Below are 27826 nucleotides of genomic sequence, written 5' to 3' on the forward strand. Positions count from 1 at the left end.
ATATGATACACAGAGATGAAACAAATACTCCTACATAAGTTGTACCTGTCTATCTGCAGTCTTCTCTCTACATACGCTCAAAGTGCAGAATTTATGAGCTTGTCTGAGAGTTTAGAAAATAAGTGGAAGGAGAGCTGAAATTACACTCTGCAGAGCTCAATGAGGAGAGCTTTGAGTGCTGATTGGAGGGAAGGGACACACCACCCCTCACACAGCTCACAGGGATAGAGCTGAGGCTGTCAAATTGTTGGCGCTCCCTTCCCTGTCATTATTTTTCTCTTGGTGTCAGAAAAACTTGTTAGAAGTGGTTCATGCTGAAAGCAGAGGAGCAAAGCAGCAGACAGAAATTACACTTAGTGCTCTTTAAGGGGTTGTAAACCCTAGTGTTTTTTCACCTTAATGTATCCTATGCATTCAGCGTTTTGGAGCTTCAAGCTTCAAGGTATGAATGCAGCCTAAAACATGCCTCTATGAATACGCATAGATCTAAATGGGCCCTAAAAATTTTAGGTCACTATTAGGTCAATCCTGTTGTGTTTTTCACTATCTATATGAACTTCTTTGTTTGACAAATAAACATTTATTACATGACAAAGGCTTCCCAGAGTGGTATGGGTCATCTACAAAGATATTAGAAAAGCAGCTTATTTTGTAGCTCCGTTCCTCTGACTCAATTCAGAGGCATTGCTGTATTGATATGTTGAGTTCATGACCTGCTTTCAGCACAGCTGAGAGTGACACAGTCCCTCGCATGTAAAAAGAAGTGTAGAGCGCCAACTGCTGACTGGAAGGAAGATTACATTATGAACATGTAATATGATGTAAATGTGATATAAAAATATTTTTAAAATGTGTGTTTCTTTTTTAGACCAGAGCATAATAAACAAAGGATAAAAAACATGAAAAAAACATTATATATTCCTTTGAAGCAAAATAACTGAAGCAGTAAAAGTCAGCTGAATGGTTGCGCATTTTTCTTTTTCCAGTTTTTCTAAATCTGCCCCTTTGTGTGATGTCTGACTGAGTGCAAGATAAAAAGGAAAAGTCTGTATGACCCAGTGATACGTCGAAGGACCGCAGTGCAGTAGATGAAAGGGTTAAGAGTGAATATTGATGAGAGAGAGAAAAATGCCAACATTTCCTTTTTTATTGATGTTGTGTTGCCATAACAACCCAAATATGGCAGATGACACAAACAGAGCTGCTCATCTGGCAGTTCCAGCGAGTAGGGTTCACATCCCAGGCTTCCATATGGACGCTGAGTGTATGGTAATGAGCAGACCATATGGTGAGGGGAATAAATCCTGAACGATTGTGCTGTTACTGCACCAGTGAGCCGATGGGACAGAATCTCAGCAAGAATTCTCTCCAGCAGAGGCCTTCTCCCGTGTGTGTGCATGTAATCTCACGTATGTAGGAGCACGGCTCGCTGCACAGCACACCAAAGACTCTCCGCACACAGACTGCGCTTAACCCAAATCAGCCCTCGGTGCCTTAAGGGCAGCCATACAAAAACTGTTAGATATCCACTCCCAGCAAACTGTCTGTCACCTTTACAGATAAGCAAATTTCTTATAAATTCATGGGTCACCTGTGGTAATAAGCTACTGTATAAAACACAAAAATGTGGAAAGCTTTGAAAATCAGACAAAATATTTAATCCAGGCATTATTTTCACAATAGAGTTCATTAGCTTTGATTTTCCCTGACATAGGCTTAACTACTTCAATACTGGGCACTTTCACCCCCTTCCTGCCCAGGCCATTTTTCAGCTTTCAGATGTCACACTTTGAACGACAATTGCACTGTCATGCAGTGCTGTACCCAAATTAATTTTCTTCACACAAATAGAGCTTTCTTTTGGTGGTATTTAATCACCGCTAGTTTTTTTTTCCTGCTAAGAAAACTAAAAATACCAAAAAAAAAAAAAAAAGATTTTCTTAGTTTCTGTCAGAAAATTTTGTAAATAAGTAAATGTTCTCCTTAAGTGATGTGCACTGATTAAGGCTGCACTGATGGGCACTAATAGGCTGCACTGATTGGCTCTGATTAGGCAGAACTGATGGGCACTGGTTGGGTGACACTGAAGGGCACTGATGGGTTGGCACTGATAAGGAGGCATGAATATGCAGCAACGATGGGCACTGATAGGTAGCACTGATATGTAGCACTGATGGACACTGAGAGGCAGCTCTGATGGGCGGCACTGATGGGCAGCACTGATGAGCAGGCACTGAAAGGCAGCACTGATTTGCATAACTGATGGGGCACAGATTGGCCTCACTGATGGGCACAGACTAGTGTCCCTGATGGGCACAGACTGGTGTCACTGATGGGCACAGAGGGGCATCACTAATGGGCACTGCTGCATTGTAATCAGGACACTGATGATGAGTGCCCTGATTACCTTTTCACATTTTCCCTGTGAGGAGATGCCGCTGATCGGCTCTCCTCATCTCACACTCTGTCAGTGTGAGGCAAGGAGAGTCGATTAACAGCACTTCCTTGTTTACATGTGATCGGCTGGGATTGGACACAGCCGATCACATGGGCAAAGAGCAGCGCCCGCGTGTCCCAGGCACACGACACGCTCGCAATCATCACGCTTCCCAGAACCGGAGCCCCACCGATCCACTGTCATTTAACAGTGGGTGGGCAGCAAGTAGTTAAAGGGAAATTCCATGTATGGATTTTATTGAAATATATAAATTACTGCACTAAGTGAATTAAATTAACAGATGAAATATAAAGAGGGAAAAAAAGCAGCAGCTTAAAGTCAGATACACACCAAAGAAATACATTTAAAAATCTATGGATTCTGTTGGAGTGGTATTTTGGTCTTTGAAAAATGTAAATATACATATGCCATACCTCTGGGATTGCTAAGGAAGCGGAGAATTACTATAGTAGTTGCCACATTCTCTGACTGCAGGAGGTGATGAGGCAGGGTGGTGATGTCACCATCTCCATCATGTCCAGTCAGAGAACGTTTTGCATTCATTGAGAAAAATACAAGGCATTCTGTAAACTGCACCCATTCTAAGCACAGGACCTGGAAAACAGCGGCAATCCCTGTGGTAGCAGTGACTACTACAGTGGTTCTCCACTTACACAATAGTTCTACAGGCAGGGCTGCTGTTTGGAGTCATGGGCCCCGCTTACCTGACAGGGCCCTCGTCCCCTCAAAAATATCAATACAATATTTTTGTTAACATACAACTAAAAATGAAAGAGATACCGTGCAAATGGTGAAAGATAATTAAAAATAAGCTGTAGCAAAAAATGCATAGGATAACATGCATAATATATACATTTTCTCCATAAGATGCACTACTTCAAATCAAGCGAACCATAGATATAAATGTGCAATTAGTGATTAACATAAATAGTTAAAAATTCATATTAAAAAAACATAGAAAGTGAAAAGTATATATAATGTAAAGAATAAATACAAAAAATATAAAGTTCATGCACAAAAATAAGGAAAGTCCAACACCAAATAATATAATTCAAGATGAATTCCAGGATGCAACAATGCAAGCATTCATCCATGGATCCCAAATCAGAAGTCCAAACAGAGGAAAAAACACCACGTGTCCTTTCAACCCACATGTAAGTATGCTTACTACAGCTAGTGTGACTCTCTATGCAGAGAAGTCAGGAAGTGCTTAGTGAGTAAACCCTTACTATGTTAGCCAGGATCCTTCAGTTGGCCTGCACTGACAGATGTTCCTTCATTTTTGGGTCCCCAAAAGCAAAAAGAAGTAGAGCACCAGGCTCATATAGTGTAAAATCGCCAGTGACACTATTAAAAACCCACAATACAGGTTTAAACGCACTCGCCATCTCGCCGTGAAAAGCACAACGAATCTCACAATGCGAAGCGGAGCCGCGTATGTGTGGTGACGTCAAGACTCCCGGTTCCACCTTTGGACATGTGGGAAGGACACGTGGTGTTTCTCCTCTCCTTGGACTTCTGATTTGGGATCCACGTATGAATGCTTGTGTTGTTACATCCCAGAATTCATCTTGAAATATATTATTTGGTGTGGGGCTTTTCTTTATTTTTGTGCATGAACTTTATATTTTTGTATTTATTCTTTATGATATATTAACTTTTCACTTTCTATGTTACGTGAATAAGCTTTTGTCACTATTTATGTTAATCATTAGTTGCACATTTATGTCTATGGTTCACTTCATTTGAAGTAGAACAGCATCTTGCAGAGAAAAAAGTTTTTGTTAAACACTAAAATCATTATTAGCAGACACAAATACAACATTACTTACAAAATTCCTGCTAAATCTAAAAGTTAAAACTGTATTGAGTTAATACATAAAGCTCTGTGTGTGAATTAGGCATTGGGGCCCATTCACATGGGTGCTATAGTTTGTACAGTGTGAATCAGCAGTTTGTTTATGTGGGATGCAGCAGCTATATGAACATAGCTGCAGGTTATAATTTGACAGGCGTGAGGGTGTAGGTATACAGCCCTGAACACAGGCAGTGTGTATTCAGGGCCACACACCTGTCAAATTAGGACCTTATAGGACACACAAACAAATCTCTCATTTACACTGTATGAGAACATGTCTAAATTAACCCCTAATATTTTCAAATAATTTTTTACAATTTTTTAAATGACTTTTTACATTTGTTTTTGCAATTCTGTTGGGGGTATTAGGGATCTAAACAGGCCCTGATGTCTCACTTTAGAGACAGAGAAAAAGGCAGAGGACATAGATTCCCAATACTTTCTCTGCTGCTTCGGCACTGCAAGATCAATGAACAAGAAGCACTCTGCACAGAGGCATAAATGTATAAATGACACAGGTGCAGATTAAATTAACTGAGACACGGCCATGAGAAAGAAAAACTAAAGCCCCATACACACTATCAGATTTTCTGCTGATTTTTTCCTTAAGATTCACTAAAACCATATAATATGAGGTCAAACCTTAGGAGTTTCAATTTGTATGCAATCAGGCAGGCCCTTACACTGTATGGTTTTGTTAACCACTTCAGCTCCGGACCAATAAACACCTTAAGGACCAGAGGTCTTTTTCCAATTTCGCACTGCGCTGCTTTAACTGGTAATTGCGCGGTCATGCAATATTGCACCCAAACGAAATTTGCGTCCTTTTCTTCCCACAAATAGAGCTTTCTTTTGATGGTATTTGATTGCCTCTGCGTTTTTTTTTTTTTTGCGATATAAATGGAAAAATAGCGAAAATTTTGAAAAAAAAAAGATATTTTCTTCTTTTTGTTATAAGAAAAATTGAATAAACTACATTTTAGTCATACATTGAGGGCAAAATTTATTCAGCCACATGTCTTTAGTAAAAAAAATGTCAATAAGCGTATATTTTTTGGTTTGCGCAAAAGTTATAGCGTCTACAAACTAGAGTACATTTTCTGGAATTTACACAGCTTTTAATTTATGACTGCCTATCTCATTTCTTGAGGTGCTAAAATGGCAGGGCAGTACAAACCCCCCCCAAATGACCCCATTTTGGAAAGTAGACACCCCAAGGAAATTGCTGATGGGTATGTTGAGCCCATTGAATATTTATTTTTTTTGTCCTAAGGGATTGAATAATGACAAAAAAAAAAATTTTTACAAAAAGTTGTCACTAAATGATATATTGCTCACACATGCCATGGTTATATGTGGAATTGCACCCCAAAATATATTCCGCTACTTCTCCCGAGTATGGGGACACCACATGTGTGGGACTTTTTGGGAGTCTAGTCGCGCACGTCACCCCGAAAACCAATCACCACCTTCAGGATTTTTAAGGGTGCAAATTTTTGATTTAACTCCTCACTACCTATCACAGTTTCGAAGGCCATAAAATGCCAAAATAGCACAAAACCCCCCAAAATGAGCCTATTTTGGAAAGTAGACACCCCAAGCTATTTACTGAGAGGCATGTTGAGTCCATGGAATATTTTATATTTTGCCACAAGTTGCGGGAATATTACAAACTTTTTTTTTTTTGCACAAAGTTGTCACTAAATGATATATTGCTCACACATGCTATGGTCATATGTGAAATGGCACCCCAAAATACATTCTGCTGCTTCTCCTGAGTACGGGGATACCACATGTGTGGGACTTTTTGGGAGCCTAGCCGCGTACGGGACCCCGAAATCCAAGCACCGCCTTCAGGATTTCTAAGGGCATACATTTTTTTATTTTACTCCTCACTACCTATGACTACCTATCACAGTTTTGAAGGCCATAAAATGCCAAGATGGCACAAAACCCCCCCAAATGACCCCATTTTGGAAAGTAGACACCCCAAGCTATTTGCTGAGGGCCATGTTGAGACCATTGAATTTTTTTTTTTTTGTCCCAAGGGATTGAATAACGACAAAAAATAAAAAATAAATTTTTGTTTTACAAAAAGTTGTCACTAAATGATATATTGCTCACACATGCCATGGTTATATGTGGAATTGCACCCCAAAATATATTCCGCTACTTCTCCCGAGTATGGGGATACCACATGTGTGGGACTTTTTGGGAGTCTAGTCGCGCACGGCACCCCGAAAACCAACCACCACCTTCAGGATTTCTAAGGGTGCAAATTTTTGATTTAACTCCTCACTACCTATCACAGTTTCGAAGGCCATAAAATGCCAAAATAGCACAAAACCCCCCAAAATGACCCCATTTTGGAAAGTAGACACCCCAAGCTATTTACTGAGAGGCATGTTGAGTCCATGGAATATTTTATATTTTGCCAAAAGTTGCGGGAATATTACAAACTTTTTTTTTTTGCACAAAGTTGTCACTAAATGATATATTGCTCACACATGCTATGGGCGTAAGTCAAATTACACCCCAAAATAAATTCTGCTGCTTCTCCCGAGTACGGGGATACCACATGTGGGGGACTTTTTGGGAGCCTAGCCACGTACGGGACCCCGAAAACCAAGCACTGCCTTCCGGATTTAAATATAAAATGCTACCAAAAAAACTGTTAGCGATCGCAGGGATCAGGCCTGACTCTGCGATCGCTGCAGTTATGTGTTTAGTGTTTTGTAAGTGACAGTGATCGATCGATACTGCACTTGGGTGGGCTGGGCAGAGGGGCAAAACGCAGGTGCTAGCAGGTATCTGGGCTGATCCCGCTAACAATGCGTTTTTTTGGAACCCTGAACTGCTGGGGACGCTAGTATAGATCTGATCAGATCAGATATTGATCTGTTCAGATTCTATACCACTACGGGAGGTGTATGCTTTGCGCGTGGGTGTTAGCGGTACTGGCACTAACCTAGCGCTGCCTGGGGCGACGCAGACCCTGACCCTAAAACCTAATTGATATCACCCGCCGGGTGATCAGGGTGTTAAACCTTTATTGGGTAATAAATGGTGGGTGCCCTGATGCTATAAAAAGCAAACTAACCAGAGTCACCCGTAACACTTATACGGTGATCAGTGGTGAAAGGGTTAACTAGGGGCAATCAGGGGGTTCAAATTTTTATTAGGTAGTATATGGGGGTCCCTGGCGCTATATAAAAACCTGACGGGGAACCTAAATAACTAACTGGCTAACCAGCGTCACCAGTGACACTTATACTGTGATCGCTGGTGAAAGGGTTAACTAGGGGCAATCAGGGGGTTAAAATCATTATTGGGTAGTATATCGCTATAGCGCTATAAAAACCTGGCGGTGAACCTAAAAAAATAACTAGCTACCTAGCGACAGTAGCGACACTGATGCAGCAATCAGAAAAATTATCGCTTAGTGACACTGGCAAAAGGGGGTGAAAGGGTTAACTAGGGGCAATCAGGATGTTAAAACCATTATTGGGTAGTATATCGGGGTACCTAGCGATATAAAAACCTGGCGATGAACCTAAAAAAATAACTAGCTACCTAGCGACAGTAGCGATACTGATGCAGCGATCAGAAAAATGATCGCTTAGTGACACTGGCAAAAGGGGGTGAAAGGGTTAACTAGGGGCAATCAGGATGTTAAAACCATTATTGGGTAGTATATCGGGGTACCTAGCGCTATAAAAACCTGGCGGTGAACCTAAAAAAATAACTAGCTACCTAGCGACAGTAGCGACACTGATGCAGCGATCAGAAAAATGATCGCTTAGTGACAGTGGCAAAAGGGGGTGAAAGGGTTAACTAGGGGCAATCAGGATGTTAAAACCATTATTGGGTAGTATATCGGGGTACCTAGCGCTATAAAAACCTGGCGGTGAACCTAAAAAAATAACTAGCTACCTAGCGACAATAGCGACACTGATGCAGCGATCAGAAAAATGATCGCTTAGTGACACTGGCAAAAGGGGGTGAAAGGGTTAACTAGGGGCAATCAGGATGTTAAAACCATTATTGGGTAGTATATCGGGGTACCTAGCGATATAAAAACCTGGCGGTGAACCTAAAAAAATAACTAGCTACCTAGCGACAGTAGCAACACTAATGCAGCGTTCAGAAAAATGATCGCTTAGTGACAGTGGCAAAAGGGGGTGAAAGGGTTAACTAGGGGCAATCAGGATGTTAAAACCATTATTGGGTAGTATATCGGGGTACCTAGCGCTATAAAAACCTGGCGGTGAACCTAAAAAAATAACTAGCTACCTAGCGACAGTAGCGACACTGATGCAGCGATCAGAAAAATGATCGCTTAGTGACAGTGGCAAAAGGGGGTGAAAGGGTTAACTAGGGGCAATCAGGATGTTAAAACCATTATTGGGTAGTATATCGGGGTACCTAGCGATATAAAAACCTGGCGGTGAACCTAAAAAAATAACTAGCTACCTAGCGACAGTAGCGACACTACTGCAGCGATCAGAAAAATGATCGCTTAGTGACACTGGCAAAAGGGGGTGAAAGGGTTAACTCTAGGGGCAATCAGGGGGTTAAATCTTTATTGGGGGGTGGTAGGGGGCTACCCTGGACCTAACACTAACTGCCCTGACAGTTTTTACTTTTACAACTGACACTGAATGCATTGATCAGTAAAGAAATGATCAATGCAATCAGTGACACTGTGACTGGGGGGGGGGGGGGGGCGGGGGGGATCGGGGGGCGATCGGGGGGGGATCGGGGGGGGATCGGGGGGGGGGGTTTGTGTGCCTGTGTGTACCTACATGTCAGTGTAGTGTTGGTGCACACTTACTATTAGTCTTCTCCTCGTAGTCCGGTCAAAAAGACCGCCCCGAGGAGAATGACATCACTTCCTCCTTCCTGTGTAAACAATACACAGTGGGAGGAAGTTTGTCATTGGCCAGGAGCGATCCAGAGGGGGTGGCCGAAAACCAATGGCCATCCCCTCATCACGGATCGCTGCTGGAGGGTAACGGACCGCCGTATCCAGCGGGAGGGGGTCCGATCGGACCCCCCACCCGCTGGAAGGCAGGCACGTAGATCTACGTGATTGTGCCTGCCTGTGCCATTCTGATCACGTATATTGGCAATACGGCGGTCCTTAAGTGGTTAAATCTGAAGACAAAAATCTGCAGAAAATCTGATCATGTGTATGGGGCTTTATAAAATAGACACAGCATGCAACGATACATACACAAAAAAGATGATAATATTAGAACAGAGGTATATTGTCCAAAATCCAATAACAATCTTTATTTTAAGAATAGGCTAATATCTCACCTCTGATTTAAACACTGAGGGATATGGGTGTTTAGTCTATGGATCCGCCATGCCTCACATTCTAATAAATTCCTGTAACAATTACCTCCACTTATAGGCTTAACAATTCTTTCCAACCCTTAAAACTGGAAATCTGTCATGTTACCCTCATGAACATCCTTCATGACACTGAGGATAATTGCTTCACATTATAATTAGCGGTGGCGGTATAATGCTCCCCTATCCTAGTTCTTAGTGGTACAGCCCATGTATTGCAACAAACATCCCATTGACAAAATAGTGTAGACTACATCGAAGTACCAAAATTTATGAATAATTTAATTGGGTAACATTCTCCAGTTGTCAAAGACTGTATCTCCATTCTTTTGATATGGATTCTGCAATATCTGCAAGTACTTGTACCACATTTATAGGAGCCCTTATACAAAAGCCATTCCGTATCCCTGTTTCCTTGAGAGTGGAATAGACTAGGAGGTAATAAAGAGCCCAGTGTAGGGGTTCTACAGCTTGAGAAGTGACACCCTTTTTCCCGGACCTTTCGTGTTGCTATACCTGTAAAAAAATGGGCAAACTTTTTCTTCCAATATTAACTTTCCCCCGTATTCCAAAGAGTAAGCCATAACAAAGGTAACACCCTGTCTAGAACTTCTCTGTTGCTTCTACCTACTATTATTTGGGACATTGGCTAGTTCATTTTAAAGGGAATCCCATGTGTAATCAGAAGCTATCTGGAACCTCCTACAAATTAGGGACTCTGGATATAAGTGTTTCCTAGCAATGGTTGTATCCTCCTCAATAAAAACTATATTTATTGGTGCACTTTTTCACCCCGAAAATCGTGTGCAAATAGTGTGTGCGTGTTATATGCCGATACTGCAATTTGGGCTGCCTAGGAGGGAACGGGGAGGGAGGTGAGATGAGCGCCGTCAGATTACATACATCAAGAATCTCCTGTTTACTAGGTGGCCTCTGTAATAGGAAGTCCTGTATCCTGGGCCGGCATTGGACCACTGTTCTGTCTATCATAGAAGCCTGTCCAGGAGGTGGAACTGTATTAAAGAGACTGCCGAGCAAACAGGAGATTCTTGATGTATGTAATCTGACAGCGCTCGTCCCACCCCCCTCCCTGTCCCCTCTGAGGCAGCAGTAATCTGAGGTGAGGCTGCAGATGGGCATTGATCAGGCGGAATTCATGGCAATGGTGAGGCTGCATAAGGGCATTGATCAGATTGCATTGATGGGCAATGGTGAGGCTGCAGATGGGCATTGATCAAGCTGGATTGATTGGCAATTGTGAGGCTGCAGATGGCATTGATCAGGCTGCAGATGGGCAATGGCGAGGCTGCATTGATGGGCACTGACCCTTATTTTGCTTCAAAGTTTGTTATTAAAAATGTAAGTTTTTTTCCTGAAACTTCCCTCCTAAAATGAAGGTGCGTGTTATACGCCTGTGCGTGTTATATGGCGGTAAATACGGTACTTGTTCAGACACAAAATTGCATCTAGCTTTTAGGAATTCTCCTACAGGAATAGTCTTCAATGTATGATATGGGTGACAGCTATTCACCAACAAAATGGAATTTCCTGAGCAATCTTTACAGAAAGTCTTGGTACTCACACAACCTAACTCATTACCCCCCTCTAGAGTAACATCCGAAAAACATTATTTAAAAAAAAAATAATAATTCACATATGAACTGCAGATTGAACTCTTTGCATGAAGTTTGACCCCCTCCTCCTTCCCCCACTGCCGGGCCAATCAGAGCACACTTCGCACATGCGCAGTGGGGAACTGGCTGTAAAGCCTCAAGGCTTCACTGTCGGTTTCCCTTACACATAATGGCAGCAGCAGCACCTGAGAGCCAATGGAAACATCGGATGGATTTCAGGACAGGTAAGTGCCCTAATATTAAAATTCAGCAGCTACAGTATGTGTAGCTGCTGACTTTTCATTTTATGCTGGGGGGGGGGCAGAACTCCGCTTTAAGAAGATGACTCTTATGCCTCGTAGACACACAATCAGACTTTCTGGCGGACTTGGTCCGGTGGACCAGAGTCCGTCAGACAATTCAATCATGTGTAGACTCCAGCGGACTTTTTCTTCCCAAAAGTCCGACGGACCTAGAAATAAGACTGGCTTCAAATTTGTCTGCCGGACTCTGCTTTTTTTTAGCAGACAATCTGTTCGTCTGTGTGCTAGTCCGACGGACTAAAACCGACTCTAGGGCAGCAATTGGCTACTGGCTATGAACTTCCTTATTCTACGTCATCACGTTCAAATCCGTCAGACTTTTGGAGTGATCGTGTGTGGCCAAGTCCGTTCGTTTGAAAGTCCAGCGGACCTCAGCTGCAAAGCCCGTCGGATTGTCCGTTTCCTCTGGTATCCAGTTTTCTCCCATACTCCAATGACATGCTTGTAGGTTATGTGCGTCAATGTGAGTTAGGGACCTTATACTGTAAGCTTCTTGAGGGCAGCATAATGTATAATACATATGTAAAGCGCTGTGTAAATTGACAGCTCTATATAATTTCCTGTAATAAATAAATGCCTCCACTTCCTATGATTCTTATTATACTTCGCGCCATCTAGTGGCCAAATGCAGCATTTTCCATTTCTGTAAACCACTGAAAAACATTTGTCCAACACAGGAAATTGTCAAAATACATTCATTTTTTTGCCTGAATTTGCACAGAACAAATGTAGATGCACTTTCACCAGGCAAATTGCAATGCACATTTTATTTAAATACACCCCTTAGTGTTTTACTGGCAGGATCAACAGAGGAAAATAAAGATGATAAAAACATGCAATACATATACTATTTTTGTTCTTAGGTTTAGGTACACTTTAAATAAAAAAAAAAAAAAGAAGTCCACACATAAATGAATGAATGCCTGAACAACGACAAGGCGCAATGGCAACAAATCTAACATTTGCAGGAAGAATGAAAATACAATAGTAGGATAGCAGCACGTTGACAAGAACAGTAATTATTATGATTATATTTTATTTATTATACTATAAATATTAATAATATAAACACTGTCGTTTGCGATGATTGTCAATAGAATTTTTAATTAGCGAATTATGCCAACGAGAAAAAGTATAGTTTAAAATCCCCTGGTGATTTATCATGTCTTTATCACATAAACCAGGAAGTCCCTGCTCCTATTTTATTGACAGTGCTAAGTGCGTTATTATTCATCATAGAGCGATGATGATGTCACTCCCCATTGATGGCGGATGACAACATCTCTAATTAATAACGGCAACGAAATGTGATACAGAAAAAAAAGCTCAGCGGTCCCACATTAAGCCTATCTCCCTCCTAATGATGGATTCAGGGTTCTTGTTAGGATAATTGTCTCACTGTTGGTGTCTGTGTTGCTCACACTATTTGGAATTCCTGGAAAGCCTCGGTACTGTTTTATAAATAGCTGTAAATGAAAGCAACCAAATACACTGGTAGAAATTTTTTTTAATATTTGGCATGAGGACAAAATCTGGCTGAAAGATGACATTTTGTATCATTAGAAAAGGATCTGAAATGTTTGATCACGTCCCATTTGTCAGGTGCGTGGGGGTACCAACATTTTTTATTCAGTTAGATTTAAATAAACCTAGGCTCACACTAGTACTGCTGCACAATCATGGAGGTTTTCTGTATTGTATCAAGTTTTTGCACAGTTTTAAACACGTTTTTGATGCACGCAACCCTGCCAAAAACACACAAAAAAATGCATTTTTTTTCATGTGCTATTTATGCGCTCCCATGGGGCCAAAAACACAACATTACGCTGCCCCAAAAGAAGCACCTGCACTTTTTCAGAAAGCGCACTGCATCACCAGCACCATAGACAATATTGTGATTTCCAGTGTCATGCAATTGCAGTGGCAGACACAGGAGAAATCACACAAATTGCAGTAATGGTTCCATGGTCCATGACCCTGGTTGAGAGACCCTCACATTGCATTCTTGTATAATACATTAAGAGACCTACTTTTGGAAAGTCATACCATAAGGGCTTTTTCAGCCTTACAATGCCCTCTGAAAAGCAATCTACACTTGGATCACTTTTCAGTATTGGCTCCTCACCACCTGTTTTAACTCTGAAATGCGGAGCCACGTTTTTGATCATTTATCAATGTTTATCAGCATTTACCGTTTTTGTGGTCAGAAAAACGACTCCTGAATTTGATTTTATGGCGTTCAGAAAACTGTTTAAAAAAAAACGTCCAAACTCAAAAAAATGCCCGTTTATGAGCTCCAGTGTGCATGAGTCTAAGGCTGGATTCACACCTATGCATTTTTAGTGCTTTTTGCATTTTGCATATTTGCACTATAGAACGTGTTCCATAGGAAACCATGTTAAATGGACTGTAGTGCACATCTGCAAAATGCAAAAAGCACTAAAAATGCATAGATGCAAATCCAGCCTTAAAGTTCAGCAACATCAATCTCTCTGCCCTCTCTACTTTCTCCTCCAGTCAGCATGCTTCTTGTAATCACATGTGCAGCAGCACATCTGATTGACTGCTAGTGCCGCCCCTCCCTCTCCCACTCTGTGCTACTGTACAAATGGCTTATACCAAGTCTAATTTAGTTGTTTTAAATATATATTTAAATATTTTTCATGAATGTAGAGGTGCATCTTAAAAAATATGAATATCATTAAAAAGTTAATTTATTTTAGTAATTCAATTCAAAAAGTGAAACTCATATATTATATAGATTCATTACACACAGTGATATATTGCCAGCATTTCTTTCTTTTCATTTTGATGATCATGGCTTACAGCTAGTGAAAACCTAAAATTCAGTATCTTAGAAAATGAGAATATTGTGAAAATGTTTAATATTGTAGACTCATGGTGTAACACATTAATTAGCTAATTGCCTCAAAACACCTGTAAAGGTTTCCTGAGCCTTTAAATTGTCTCTCAGTCTGGTTTGGTAGGTTACACAATCATGAAGAAGACTGCCGACTTGACAGTTGTCCAGAAGACAGTCATTGACACCCTCCACAAGGAGGGTATGTCACAAAAAGGTTATTGCTAAAGCTGGCTGTTCACAGAGTGCTGTATCCAAGCATATTAATGGAAAGTTGAGCTTTCAGCAGCCTTGTGAGGATTGTGAAGCAAAGGTCATTCAAGAATTTGGGGGAAATTCACAAGGAGTGGACTACAGTTGGTCTCAGTGCTACCAGAACCACCACACACACAGACGTGTCCAGGACATGGACTACAACTGTCACATTCCTTGTCAAGCCACTCCTGAACCAACGTTCAGGACAACGTCAGAAGCGTCTTACCTGGGCTAAGAAGAAAAAGGACTGGACTGTTGCTCAGTGGTCCAAAGTCCTCTGTTCAGATGACAAGTACATTTTGCATTTCATTTGGAAATCAAGGTCCCAGAGTCTGGAGGAAGAGTGTCCAAGTTGCATGAGGTCCAATGTGAAGTTTCCACAGTCAGTGATGATTTGGGGAGACGTGTCATCTGCTGATGTTTGTTCACTGTGTTTTATTAAGTCCAAAGTCAGCCTACTCTACCAGGAAATTTTAGCACACTTCATGCTTCCCTCTGCTGACCAGCTTTATGGAGATGTTGATTTCATTTTCCAGCAGGACTTTGCACCTACCCACACTGCCAGTACCAATAACTGGTTTAATGATCATGGTATCACTGTGCTTGAATGGCCAGCAAACTCGCCTAACCTAAACCCCATAGAGAATCTGTGGGGTATTGTAAGGAGAAGATGACAGACACCAGACCCAACAATACAGATGAGCTGAAGGCCACTATCAAAGCAACCTGGGCTTCCATAACACCTCAGCAGTACCACAGGCTGATCACCTCCTTGCCACACCGCATTGATGCTCTAATTCATGCAAAAGGAGCCCCAACCAAGTATTGGTATAGTGCATACTATACTGTACATGGACATACTTTTCAGTAAGCCAACATTTTTGTATTAAAAATTGTTTTTTTATTGATCTAATGTAATATTCTATTTTTCTGAGATATCTAATTTTGGGTTTTCACTAGCTGTAAGGCACAACCATCCAAATTAAAAGAAAGAAATGCTTGAAAAATATCACTCTGTGTGTAATGAATCTATATAATAAACAAGTTTCACTTTTTGAATTGAATAACTGAAATAAAATAACTTTTTCATGATATTCAAATTTTTTTGAGATGCACCTGTAGATTGCATTGCTTGGTGTTTTTTTTTTATATCTGCCAGAAGTTCAGCTTTGAGTCATTCTTTAACATCTCGCCCCACGTTCATTTACTTTGTTATTTGGATTTAAGCCCTGCTCATTTCCTTAGTCCCCATGTCAAGTCTCTCTATACCCCTTCTCCTGTCTTTCTAAGCTGTGAACATGTACTCTCCGAGTCCAAGAAAAATCTTTGCATTCCAAGTCTCTGTCAGGTAGCCCTCATCCCCCAGCTGTAATGGCATGTAATTGTATTATAATGTATAATTCATAAACCACTCTCTAAAGACCGTAATGCTTTCAATCACGCGTGCACTCAGCCTGACCGAAGATTTGTTTGTACAGCGCTGGGAGGGGAAGGTGGCGGTAAGTAGGTGTGGTGTATAGTACATGACAGAGGGCAGTTCATAAGTCTAAGCAGGTGGGGAAGTGTAGACTTGGGGTAGACAGGAATTAACCCCCACCCCCCCTTCAAAACTAAAATTAGGTGTATGAGGAACACAGAGAAATGTGTAAAGAAAATGTTTATATTGGCAGCGTTATTCGCAAACTAGGGAAACCAACTGACTTGCTGCAGCTAATGAAATCTGTCACTGATAGACATGTTGGATTCAAGAGCTTAAAGGGGACCTTTAACCATTAAAATAACTTTTTTCTTCTGCTTCCTCCTCCCTCCTTTTTATACAATAGCCGATTGTTTCATTTTGGAAATGCTTTGTACATTTTATGCTGTTCTGCAGCCCAAAATCTACTGCTTCCAGTCTACAAAAAATTACCCCCACTTTAGCATTACTTTACCGGCGCTGTGTGGGGGGCTTTTAACCCCAAAGAAGGGTTTAACATGGGGATAAAAGCATCCGAAAATCACCGCTGTCAAAGCACTATGTAGGCACTTCGGCAGCGCTCCCCATTGCGTTAATGGAAGAGGCGGTTTAGGAGCAGTGTATACACTGCCCCCGCACCACCCCAAAGATGCTCCTTGCAGGACTTTTTTTCCCGTCCCGCAAGTGCACCGCCACAGTGTGAAAGCACTCGGGGCTTTCACACTGGGGAGGCTTGAGAGGCGATTTTCAGGCATTTTACAGGCACTATTTTTAGCGCTAAAGCGCCTGAAAAGCGCCTTCAGTGTGAAAGGGGTCTAAGCCCACATTTGCATTTGTGCGTTTTTTGAGCTTAAAGCCTCACAGTGCTTAGTGCTTAGCAGGCTAAATCCCATACTTTAAGTTGTCCCTGTTTACATTTGAGCGTTCAGAAGACTATAGCTCAAAGGCAAAAGCTCTAAATTGCACATGAGCTCGTTTTGAAGCAGAATGGAGCATTTTGGCCCCAGTGACTTTAATAGAAGCGCGTTTTCAGGTGCTCCCATAATAAAAGTATATGTGGCCAAAAGCGAATGCTGCTGTCCCAAAGAAGCTCCTGTACAGCACTCCACTACTAAAAACACACACAAAAGCACTTACAAAAGGCTTACAATTGCATGAATGTACACTTCGCTCAAGCGTGAATGGTGGCTAAAGTGGATTTGTCATCACCAGAGATAATCAAAGCAGTATTATTAATGAATAGCAATTATGAAAACGTCCCAGTATATACTCTGTTTTGAGTATATGATACCCCTGGAGCACCAAAGATAGGAACTCCTGGTGTATGCAAAGTTTTTCTACAAGCACTTAAACTAGGATGTAAATAAAAACTATGGAGGTTTAAAGAAAAAAAGATCCAACATATCCCATGTGAGTCAGATTACTCCAATCAGCAGGGGACATGGCCTGGGCTGAAGAGCTCTTCCTCTATCTCAGCAGGGGGCATATGAGACCTCTGCAGAGAGACCACTGCTTCCACGCAGAAAGCAAGGGTTCTTCTCTGCAGCATTCTGACAGGGAGTAGGCTTTCTAAAAATAGCAAACTGTAAAATTTTGCACACCTTTAGTTTTGATTAACATGGAATGTGTTCAGCAGAAAGGGGAAGCTCCACTTCTTCACACTCTCCACCCTCCAATGCCACACTTAGCACTTTTTGGGTGGAGCAGGTACCTGGTTTTGACAGGTACCCGATCCCACTTCCGGGTAAGAACACTGCGTGGCGATCTACGACATTTCCGGCTCCTCCTCCTTCCCCCAGCTGCCTTCCGGGACACACAGTGGTCCCAGAAGACAGGGACCATTCAGAAAGCACAGCACGACTCACGCATGTACAGAAGAAAACAGGCTGTGAAACCACAAGGCTTCACTTCCTGTTTTCTTTACTACAGATGCTGTCGCCTGCACCCGACAGACTGGAACTCTGCTTTTACTGCGGCAGGACATCGCGGATCATGGTGCTCAGTGACCGATCAGGGCAATCACATGATTTAATGTAAGCAGAACTGTCATTAATAACTTCCAATTATGACAGCTTCCTTACTGTTGTGATGCTGTGATTGGCCCACAGCTATTACATGGTACCTAGCCCCCACCCCCCCTTATAGTAATACAGTGCCACTAAAAAATAAAAATAAAATATAAAACAAAACATGATTTAATTTCTTTTAACACACTGTCACCAGTCAGCATCTCACCTTCCTGAGGTCAAGTGGTTAATTGGAAAGTTCAGTTGGGCTTTAAAATTTCCTTCATAATATTTTGCATGGAAAGGCCATTTTTCTGTACACTATACAGTCTATTTGACCTGCTTATTCGATACAATGTTGCCTCATTTATTAAACATGTCAATGTTAAGGGCTCATGCACACTGCAGCTCAAAAAAAGCTGCTTTTACAGGCATTCAAGCTTTTATTTCAGCTGGAAAAAGCTTGTACTTTTTTTTTTTTTTCCAAACCCTACCCTCAGCTAATTTTTCCTATTTTTTGTGTATTTCCAGGCTTCTTTGAGCTCTTTTATGCTTTCCCATGCTCTTTCGTGCTTTTTTGCCTCTTTCCACACGTTTTTGGGCACTTAGGCGTCTTTTCTGTGTGAAAGGTGCTCTCAAAAACGCAGCTCCTAAAAAAGCCATAGTGTGCATTGACACATTGGCTAACATGGAGGGGAGTTTCCAAGCAGAAAAGACAAGAGCTCAAAAAAGCTCAAAAGCCTGTAGGAGCAGCTTCTTTGAGCTGCAGTGTGCATGAGCCCTAATACAGTACCTTTGTGGTTGTTACCAATAGCAAATAAATACAGAATATGACTGGGTGTTGTTTTTGCCATGAAAAGATGGTTTACCTTCGGTAATCTTTCTGGGTCGCCTGGATGCCTGGGGATCACTTTCTGAAGCCTCTGGAAGCCATAGTCAATGGTGGGTTCATTTAGAGCTGAAACAAAACAAAGATACCTTTAGATGCCAGAATATTAGACATAGATCATTTTATGATCCTATGTAAAAAATATCTGCATTGTTAAAGTGAGCTTGTCATTTTGTCATTTAGTATGAAATAATAGATAACCATCTAATCATAATGCATCACCGCAAACTAAAATCTTATTGGCACCATGGGTCACTGCACTTTGTGTGTTATGATTGCTTTTTGCAGTCCCTTACTAAGTAAACTCATCAATGTCTAATGAAAAGCCTTATAAATGTTGGCTGTGAGCTTGTTGGCTGAAAGTCTGACCGTGTGTATGCTCCATTGAACATTTGTTGTTGGACTTTCCGCCAACAAATTTTGCCTAGCAGGTTCTCAAATTTTCCACCAACAAAACTTTGTTGGAATTTCCGATTGTGTGTACACAAGTCCGATGCACAAAAGTTGACGCGTGCTCGGAATCAAGCAGAAAGAGCCACACTGGCTATTGAACTTCCTATTTCTCGGCTTTTCGTACGTCTTGTACGTCACCACGTTCCCACGTTCGTAATTGTTGGCCAGCATTTTTGTGACCATGTGTATGCAAGACAAGTTGAAGCCAACATCCTTCGAACAAAAATCTGCGGTTTTGTTGTCGGAAAGTCAGATCATGTGTACGGGGCATTAGAGGAAAAAAAGATGAAAGATTGCTCAGCTTAGCTTAATAACAGTCCTCTGTATACCACTGTAGCAAGAATACAAAGACCACCACACAAGCTCAATGGGACTGTACTTCCCGAAGCCTGTGTTGTGACATTTCTTTGCTCTGATTTCTACAGTATATCACCTATCAGAATCAGATTTCCTAAGCAGTCTTGAATATAATTGGTGGGTGTGAGAAATGCCTTAATTCTGTATGTTAGAGAAAGCAGGGGGCTTGCAGAGGTTGTGTTTGGGGATACCTCTCTCACAGCAAAACAGGTAAAGGAAAGAAAAGGATCTATCTACATCAGTGCCTTGATAAGAAGTCCAAAAAGCTCAAGAGGTAGGTTGTGTTTCAAGCATGCATTCAAGGTTTTATTTTCATGGGAGTGCATGTTTAACCAACAAGCCAGCAGTAGAATATGAATGCCAAGATAATCATTTGAGAACCCACCACGTAAGTCAGTTAAAAATAAACACAAATAAAACTGCCTTAACTCAAACAACTCAACAAATAATAGGTTGGAATTTTCAGATACCTGCCACATATCTTCTCAATGTCCTTGGAGCCCTGGAGCCATACTGCTCTAATATGCAAATCTTGACTTCTTCCAGGAAAGTCAAGTGATTCCATCTGCCTTCATTAACTTCCTTTTGGATGTTAAGGCCACCATTATGTACAAGAACCAAGGGGGAGGCAGAAGCACCGGGATTTGCATTTAGAAGCCTCAGGGGGCATTCAGAAAGCTACACTATATGGGCAAAAAATTGTAGACATCTGACACTTACATCTACTGTACACTATATTTTATTAATAAACTACAGTATTTATATTGCACTGACAATTTACCCAGCCTGTTACATATTGTACAATAAAAGCAGTCCCCAGCCTTAAAAAGGTTACAGTCTAAGATTCCTATATCATATGCACACATATTATGGCCTATTTACACAGTAGCCAATTAAATTGGGATTCAAGACCACAGTGCTGCAAGGCAGAATTACTAACCACTAAGCCACTGTGCTGCCCCCTATATGGCCAAAAGTATGTTGACATCCCTCAAAATTATTGAGCTCTGGGGTTTGCAGGTCCCGTTAATGCTACAACCACAGAACAAATGCACAAATTGTGCACAGCTTACGCAGCGCTCTTCACAGTGTCCTTAGTCCAAAAGTAAAGCAATTCCAGTGGGTGATAGGACGGGTTGGGGAAAAGTTCCTCAAATCCCTGCGGCTCCTGTGACACACTTGGGAAGGATCCACTCACACAAAGGAAAAAGCACAAACAGGGCACCCTGTTTATACTGTTAATGCTACAGCAAACAAAAACATTTTAGACAATTGTGCATTTCTAAACTTTTGACAACAGATTGGGGGACGCCCTTTTTCTGTTCCAGCATGACTGTGCCAATGGACACAAAGCCAGCTCCATATAGACATGGTTTAATGAGTTTAGTGTGGAGGAACCAAAGTGGCCTGCACAGAGCACTGACCTTAACCCTACTAAACACCTTTGGAACACTGGAATGCTCATTGCAAGCCAAATCTTCACATCCAACATCAGTACCTGATCTCACAAATGTTCTTTTTGGCTAAATGGGCACAAATTCCCACAGACACACTACAAAATCATGTGGAAAGCCTTGGGGGGGGGGGGGGGTTTAGCTTCATATTAATGGCGATGGTTTAGGAATGGGGTGGTGAACAAGTTCATATACTGTAGATCTGATGTTCAGGTGTCTACAAATGTTTGGCCATATAGTGTAATAGAAAGTGCATGCAGGTGCCTTGAAGGTGTCCATATTTCATGCATACTGCAAGTTTATTCATTTTGTTTAATGAAAGTTTATGTTAAAAAAAATACAGTTGTTTGATGGGAGTGTAATCACACTGCCTGCAAGGCTCACACATAACCAGTTTAGACTGTCATGGTTGGACCCTCTTGTCTTTGTTTAGAATAGATAGCACTATTCTTTAGGATGATAGAAAGAACACTGAATGTATATATTATCATCGCCTTTACTAGAATGAAGAGGGATTTGTGTCACTGACAGCTGAAGGGATATCATTTGTCTCATTTACTATTAAACATGAATCCAAAGGATTGGCACTCTCTCTCTCTTTCTCTCTCTCCCTCTGTGCATTTGTCCATCTATTAAAAAAAAAAACACAATGAATGCAGCTCTCAAGAATGTAAAAAGGATTATTAGCGCAATTGTGTGAAATTCTAATTGACCCTGCAGTAATGGAAGGTGTCGTTACATCCCTCCCCAGCATAACTGCCCCCTCTCTGCCGACAGGTAGAGAATCCTCTGGATTTTTTAAAAGGACATTTAAATTGAAAAGAGACTTGAGTGCAAGAACATAATTACACCAATAAAATCCTTTAACTTGTCAACTTGAAAATCTAAATGGCGATCAATCATTTCTCCGAAAGGAATAATCCTTAAAGTCTCCTGATTGACAACTCATACTTTCATATGTAAAAAAAAAAAATTGTTAAAAAAAGAGAGTAAAAAAAAAAAAGAACATCTTCTGTAAAGTGGCCACAAATCCATTTACGGAATACAATACTTCATAAAGGTGAGTAAAAAGCCAATAATTACTTGTGTGAATACGCAGCCATCAAGTAGTGAAAAACTTGGGCAATTTTTTATTTTTTTTCTTAAGGACGGGTTTAAAATGCGCAGTGTGGAGTCACATACAAATGAGCTGCACTTTAATTTGCTGTAGACTTAACAATGGGGAATAAGATATCTAGCCTGAGGTTTCCGTAAATGAGAAAGTCTGTGAATTTTATTTCTGGGGATGTCAGACATCAATAGAAGTTATCAGCTGCTGGACAATTTTGACAGGTAGAAATCGATGGAGTTTAATACAGCTGATCAATGCTAAGTTGCAGCTACTACAATGGTAGAGGTGGCTGGAAGAATTTCTGACACTACAGATAAAACCGAGGGGAGGGGTCTGCATTAGTGTGGCTTGAAGCAAATAATGGCTTGATACAGAGCCCATTCTTCTGGCCTCATCTTGTGGACAGTCATTGTTGTGCAAAAGAATGTATAAGGTTTGCACAGGTGCCAAGCAGGCCGGGCAGCTGAAACAAAACTCTGCGCTTTACAACTTACAGCATTATCATATCTGAACTCAAAGAAAACATCTAAATACACAGATGAAATACACATAAGGAAGCTTTTTTACCCGCCAAATAATTCGTATTTCTGTTCATCCGGTCCTGATATTTACACAGCTGTGCCACACAGCACAGCCAGGTGAATGACACCATTCACAGTCAAAGTGGAATAAAATAACCTCCGCTAATTAGTTTTTTGTTGTTAAAGTGGACCTTCACCCAAAAGGTGTCCTAATTGTAAAAGTCAGCAGCTATAGTATTTGTGGCTGCTGATTTAAAATATTTTGGTGGGGGGGGGTTGGAGCTCTGGTTTTGTTTGGCCCTTGGAGCTGTGCTAGTGTGCACAGCGTATTTGAATATTATGGCATACTTACCTGGCAAGCAATGCCCTCAAATGGGTTCTGACATCTTCTCCTGGTCTTCCATCTCTGGGTTCCGACTCTTCAGCTGAGTGGTTGGCTAGGCCACAATGGCATCACTTGCAGGCATGTGCACAGGATACGCATTATAATGGCACAGATCACTGCCTTGCATGCATAGCTCATTGTATATACAGTAAGTGCTAATAGGCAGGGGGAATGGTTTACAACAGAAGAGACCAATAGGGTCATTTCTGTCATAAAAATCATACCTGTCAGTTTTCTGCAGGAATACAATGGTGGTCTTCTTCTCTTCTTCGTCCCCAGCCATCTGATTGGTCAAAGAAAGAGGAGCACCAGAGGTCATCCCTCTGCTCACTCTGTTTTCTCCTCCAATTAGTATGTTCCTTGCTAACACATTTATATGCAAAGCTGGATTATTTTGTATTTTTTAAACTTGTCTGCAGATAAACTTTAAAATATATGTAAAGCCACAATATATATTTAGAGGTGAAGGCTCCAGAACTATTGTTATACATCAAGCTTTACTACCAAGATAGTACCTTATCTATTGATGAGAGTCCTGGAGCCTTTACCTTGAAGTCTAAAAAAAAGTCTCATCCTGCATCCTTTCTCTAGATAAGAGGCTTGCTAGGTAGTGAAACTAGGATTGTATATAGGCATTATGCTGCTTTAGATAAACCTAAATGAGGACATCCTTTTAAACAAGTTCTACCTCTTATGTCATGGGATAATTTTAGTAAAAATTTATGTTAGAATTCCCCCTTATTGGAGGTAGCTTGTGCTTTATAAGCAGAGCTACATTTTAATTGCACAGGCCAAATGGTTTTGGAGGTTGTTTGATGCCTCCTAAATTATAAAAATCCTTCTGACTTCTCTCACTGTCACCTGAACAGTCACCACAGTTCTCTTGCCATATTTAGAGGCACATGTCCAGAGGTGACCAGAAGAGGGAAACAAAATATAGGAAAAAACGGCTTAAAAATAAATGAAGCTTGTTGGTGCTCCACGTAGCCCAGCTGCCCTAGGCAATGGCCCATAAGGGCTCTATGTTAAATGCTGCATCAAGGCAGTAATTCTATCCTTGCATGTGGCCTTAGTTGGTAACTTGTCACTTCCTTAGGGGAGGGCCATTATCAGATCAGTGCTAATTCAGGACTGGTGGTCAGTGCATGTAAAGCTGCATGGGCTCAAACTGCACTGGATTTAGCACTAGTCCTAGACAAAATTGGCCTCCAGAGCAGGTCAGGAGCCTGGTGTCACACACATAACAAGTGACAAGCTCCCTTTAAAATCATACACAAACATCTGCAGTAAAACTATCCCATAACCTCTGAGAAGTAGAAAAAAAAAACAATATGTTTATCCTCACTGAAACATTAATAGTTAAATAGTACTTGAGGCAACATTATCTGTTTTTTCCTGTCATTTTTTTTTATCTCCTCCAAAATAGCCACTTTGGGGATTCAGAGAAAACAATCGGAGCCATTAATTCCTTCAAAAACTATAGAAACGATAAAAAAAAACTCTAAACCCATCAGCGCATGATTATGTTGGCGTTTGGTAACTGGAAAATGACGGGAAGAGAAAAAAACATTTTTACTCTAAGACAATTGCAGCGCGAAGAAAGTGGGCTACCTCCTTCCGCATCGAAGCGGAAAGTTCTTAAGTTTCAGAATGTTCATGAAGTGTACACCAGCAGATGAGTGAGCTGAGTACTCCGGAGAAGCCATGGGAGCCCTTGGAGAGATCAGTGAAAACCATTCGGGACCATCTATTTCATAAATCTCTACAGTGTGAAAATATGAACATAGTGAGTTATGAGTCTGCTAATGTACTAAACTCTGCCAGGAGCTGAACAGTTCTTCCCTACTTAGAGATATATGTTATGTAACTATCTACTTATCTATCTAGCTATCTTTTTATTGTTGTAGAGTATTTAGTTATCTATCTATCTATCTATCTATCTATCTATCTATCTATCTATCTATCTATCTATCTATCTATCTATCTATCTATCTATCCATCTATCTTTTAAATCTATGGCATCTTGTTACCTCTTCATCTACAGAAATATATAACCCTTATTCTACCCATCAATTTATCTATCAACCGATCTATCTATCAATCGATCAATCTACCTATCTATCTATCTATCTATCTATCTATCTATCTATCTATCTATCTATCTATCTATCTATCTATCTATCTATCTATCTATCATATCTACAGCAGCCTGTGTCAAGCTTTTTTCCCCAGAGGAATCCTTAAAATTATTTTCAGGTCTAAGGGAACCCCAGTTAAAATGAATTAATAAGCATCATGGGAAAGAATGCCAAATACATTGGTGGTTAATGGGAAAAATTAGGTGATCAGACTGTCACCCTTACAGATGAGAAAAAAGATCATTGTTGTCATGTCGCTTTCTCTCTCAAGTGACATTGGACCCAGAACTATGTAGGCACCATTGGATGGGAGGTCAATCAGTCACAGCTTAAGGAACCCCTAGTAACCTCTGGAGAATGGCTGATCTACAGTTCTTATCTATATCTACATTATGTACAGTATACACCCATTCATTCATTCAATCATTCATTTGTTTATTCATTCATTCCATCCTCTCCACACAATTTTTTTATCTATCTATCTATCTATCTATCTATCTATCTATCTATCTATCTATCTATCTATCTATCTATCTACTGTATCTATCCTGTTCATCCATAGCAGGTATCTCCTTTCTAGCTATGGAAGTTCCTCTCGTGTAGTCTCATGCCTCCCCCGGTCACACTTCCTCTGGTAATTGCTCATCTCCATTCTTTCAGGGAGTTGTGACAACGCTGCTTATCAGGGACAGGAGTGGAGATGCATGGAGTGTGTGTGATAAACAGGTGTATGTGGCTCGTACCCCGGCGAGCTCTCTGACACTACTTTTATCATCTCGTTTGTGCTCTGAATGAGCTGAGAGCAGCAATTGCCAGAAAACAGGCGGGCGATAAAGAGCATTGATTTAACACATCTTGTTTTCAATCATGCTCCGATTTTCGGAACTGGCGTTTTCTCCTGTTCTCTGCCTCGTTGCTTTTATCTGACGAGCTCAACCCTTCTTGCTGGGAATGAAAAGGTCGCCCAATAAGACATGGTTTGCTGAAACCAGAACGCGCGGCGGGGAAAGTATTTTAGATAAACACTGTCAGGCAGAGAGGGGGTGAATTGCAGTTGTACAATTACTGAGCGACAATACATATTACTCTGTTCTGAGTGGGTAACAAGCTTGTGATGGTTTACTAGCTCCCAGCAAGGCGCACAGTCACTGAAAGATTATTTACAGAATAAATGTATTTCTGGACAGCACTTCAACTTTTTGGACATGATAGCTTCCCACTAGAGAGGCATAAAACTTACTAGGCCCCTGTGCAAAATGCTAACATGGCTTACTCCTATCAGCTTTAAATCTAAAATCCAGGCAAACAATTAATGTGCATACAGGTGATCTGACTAATTTGCCAAATAATTTGTAATTCTCTTCTGACAATCTTGTGATTCAGACAGGAAAGACCAGATGAGGCCTTAGACCTCCTCTATGGCTAAGTGTATAGCTTGGTTCAGGACACCCCACCCCACTGGTAGGAGTAGCAGCAGTGCTTTGCTCTCACCTCATGCAAAAATGTTTGGCTAGCTAGGTGATAAAATCTTTTTTTTTGTTCAACAATCTAGCTGTTTGTGTTACCTTGCTTCATCGTTACCTTTGTCCAATGAGTAGGGTGCTGAGCTGGAAAGCAGCATAGATGAAGGAATTTGAAAAATAACCTTACTAACTTGCAGAGATGAGCGTATAATGAGATGATACAAAGAATAAATTAATGTATTAATTATGTTTGTTTATTTAGATTTGCTTTTTGTACACAAAAATACTGACAGCTCCTGAAGAAGTGGACAATGTCCAGGAAACAAGTCGGGCCACAAAAAAATCAGTACCTTTGGAAAGGATATACCGCTATGTAAAATACATTTTTATTATTTTTATGAAATTTGGTATGAAAGTAAAATTCTTGTACATGTTGGAATGGTAAAAAAAAAAAAAAATAGTATTTTATGTAAAATGCTGTGCCTCAAAAGTCCCATCTTACAACATTTTCCATGTTCATACTGCTATAGGAATGTGGCATTTAACAATTTTTCACCCTTTTTGGATAATAGAAGAGAGGTGTGTGTTACATAATAACTGGCTGGCTAAAATTACAAATCCTTTGACAGGTAAAAAAAATGAAACATATATTTATTTTAAAATCTTTTTAGCTGTTTGTCTATCTAGAGTTCTGCTTTAAACTTTCCAGCATCTGCCAAAAAAAGTGAGACACCAAATTACAAAAGAAAGCCTTGCTTTTATTATATGATCACAAAATGTATGATCATTTAATACTGTAAGTCAGTCTTACTCAACCTTTTTTTTACCCTAGAGGAACCCTTGAAATAATGTTCTGGTGTCAGGAAAC

At 40.8% G+C, this 27826-nt stretch overlaps 1 protein-coding gene across 4 annotated transcripts in view; it reads right to left on the bottom strand.

Annotated features, from left to right (window-relative positions):
- EBF1 (EBF transcription factor 1) overlaps nt 1–27826 on the bottom strand; it is a 487852-nt gene that overhangs the window by 47807 nt on the left and 412219 nt on the right. For all 4 annotated transcript variants that reach the window (XM_077468416.1, XM_077468414.1, XM_077468417.1 and 1 more), the window contains exon 11: nt 19057–19145. In XM_077468416.1, coding sequence (XP_077324542.1) covers nt 19057–19145 — 89 coding nt within the window. The remainder of the gene's footprint in view (nt 1–19056; nt 19146–27826) is intronic.

The sequence above is a fragment of the Lithobates pipiens genome, unplaced genomic scaffold, assembly GCF_037356315.1.
Source record: "Lithobates pipiens isolate NorthernLeopardFrog02 unplaced genomic scaffold, aLitPip1_a1.2 Scaffold_8, whole genome shotgun sequence".
Lineage (NCBI taxonomy): Eukaryota > Metazoa > Chordata > Amphibia > Anura > Ranidae > Lithobates > Lithobates pipiens.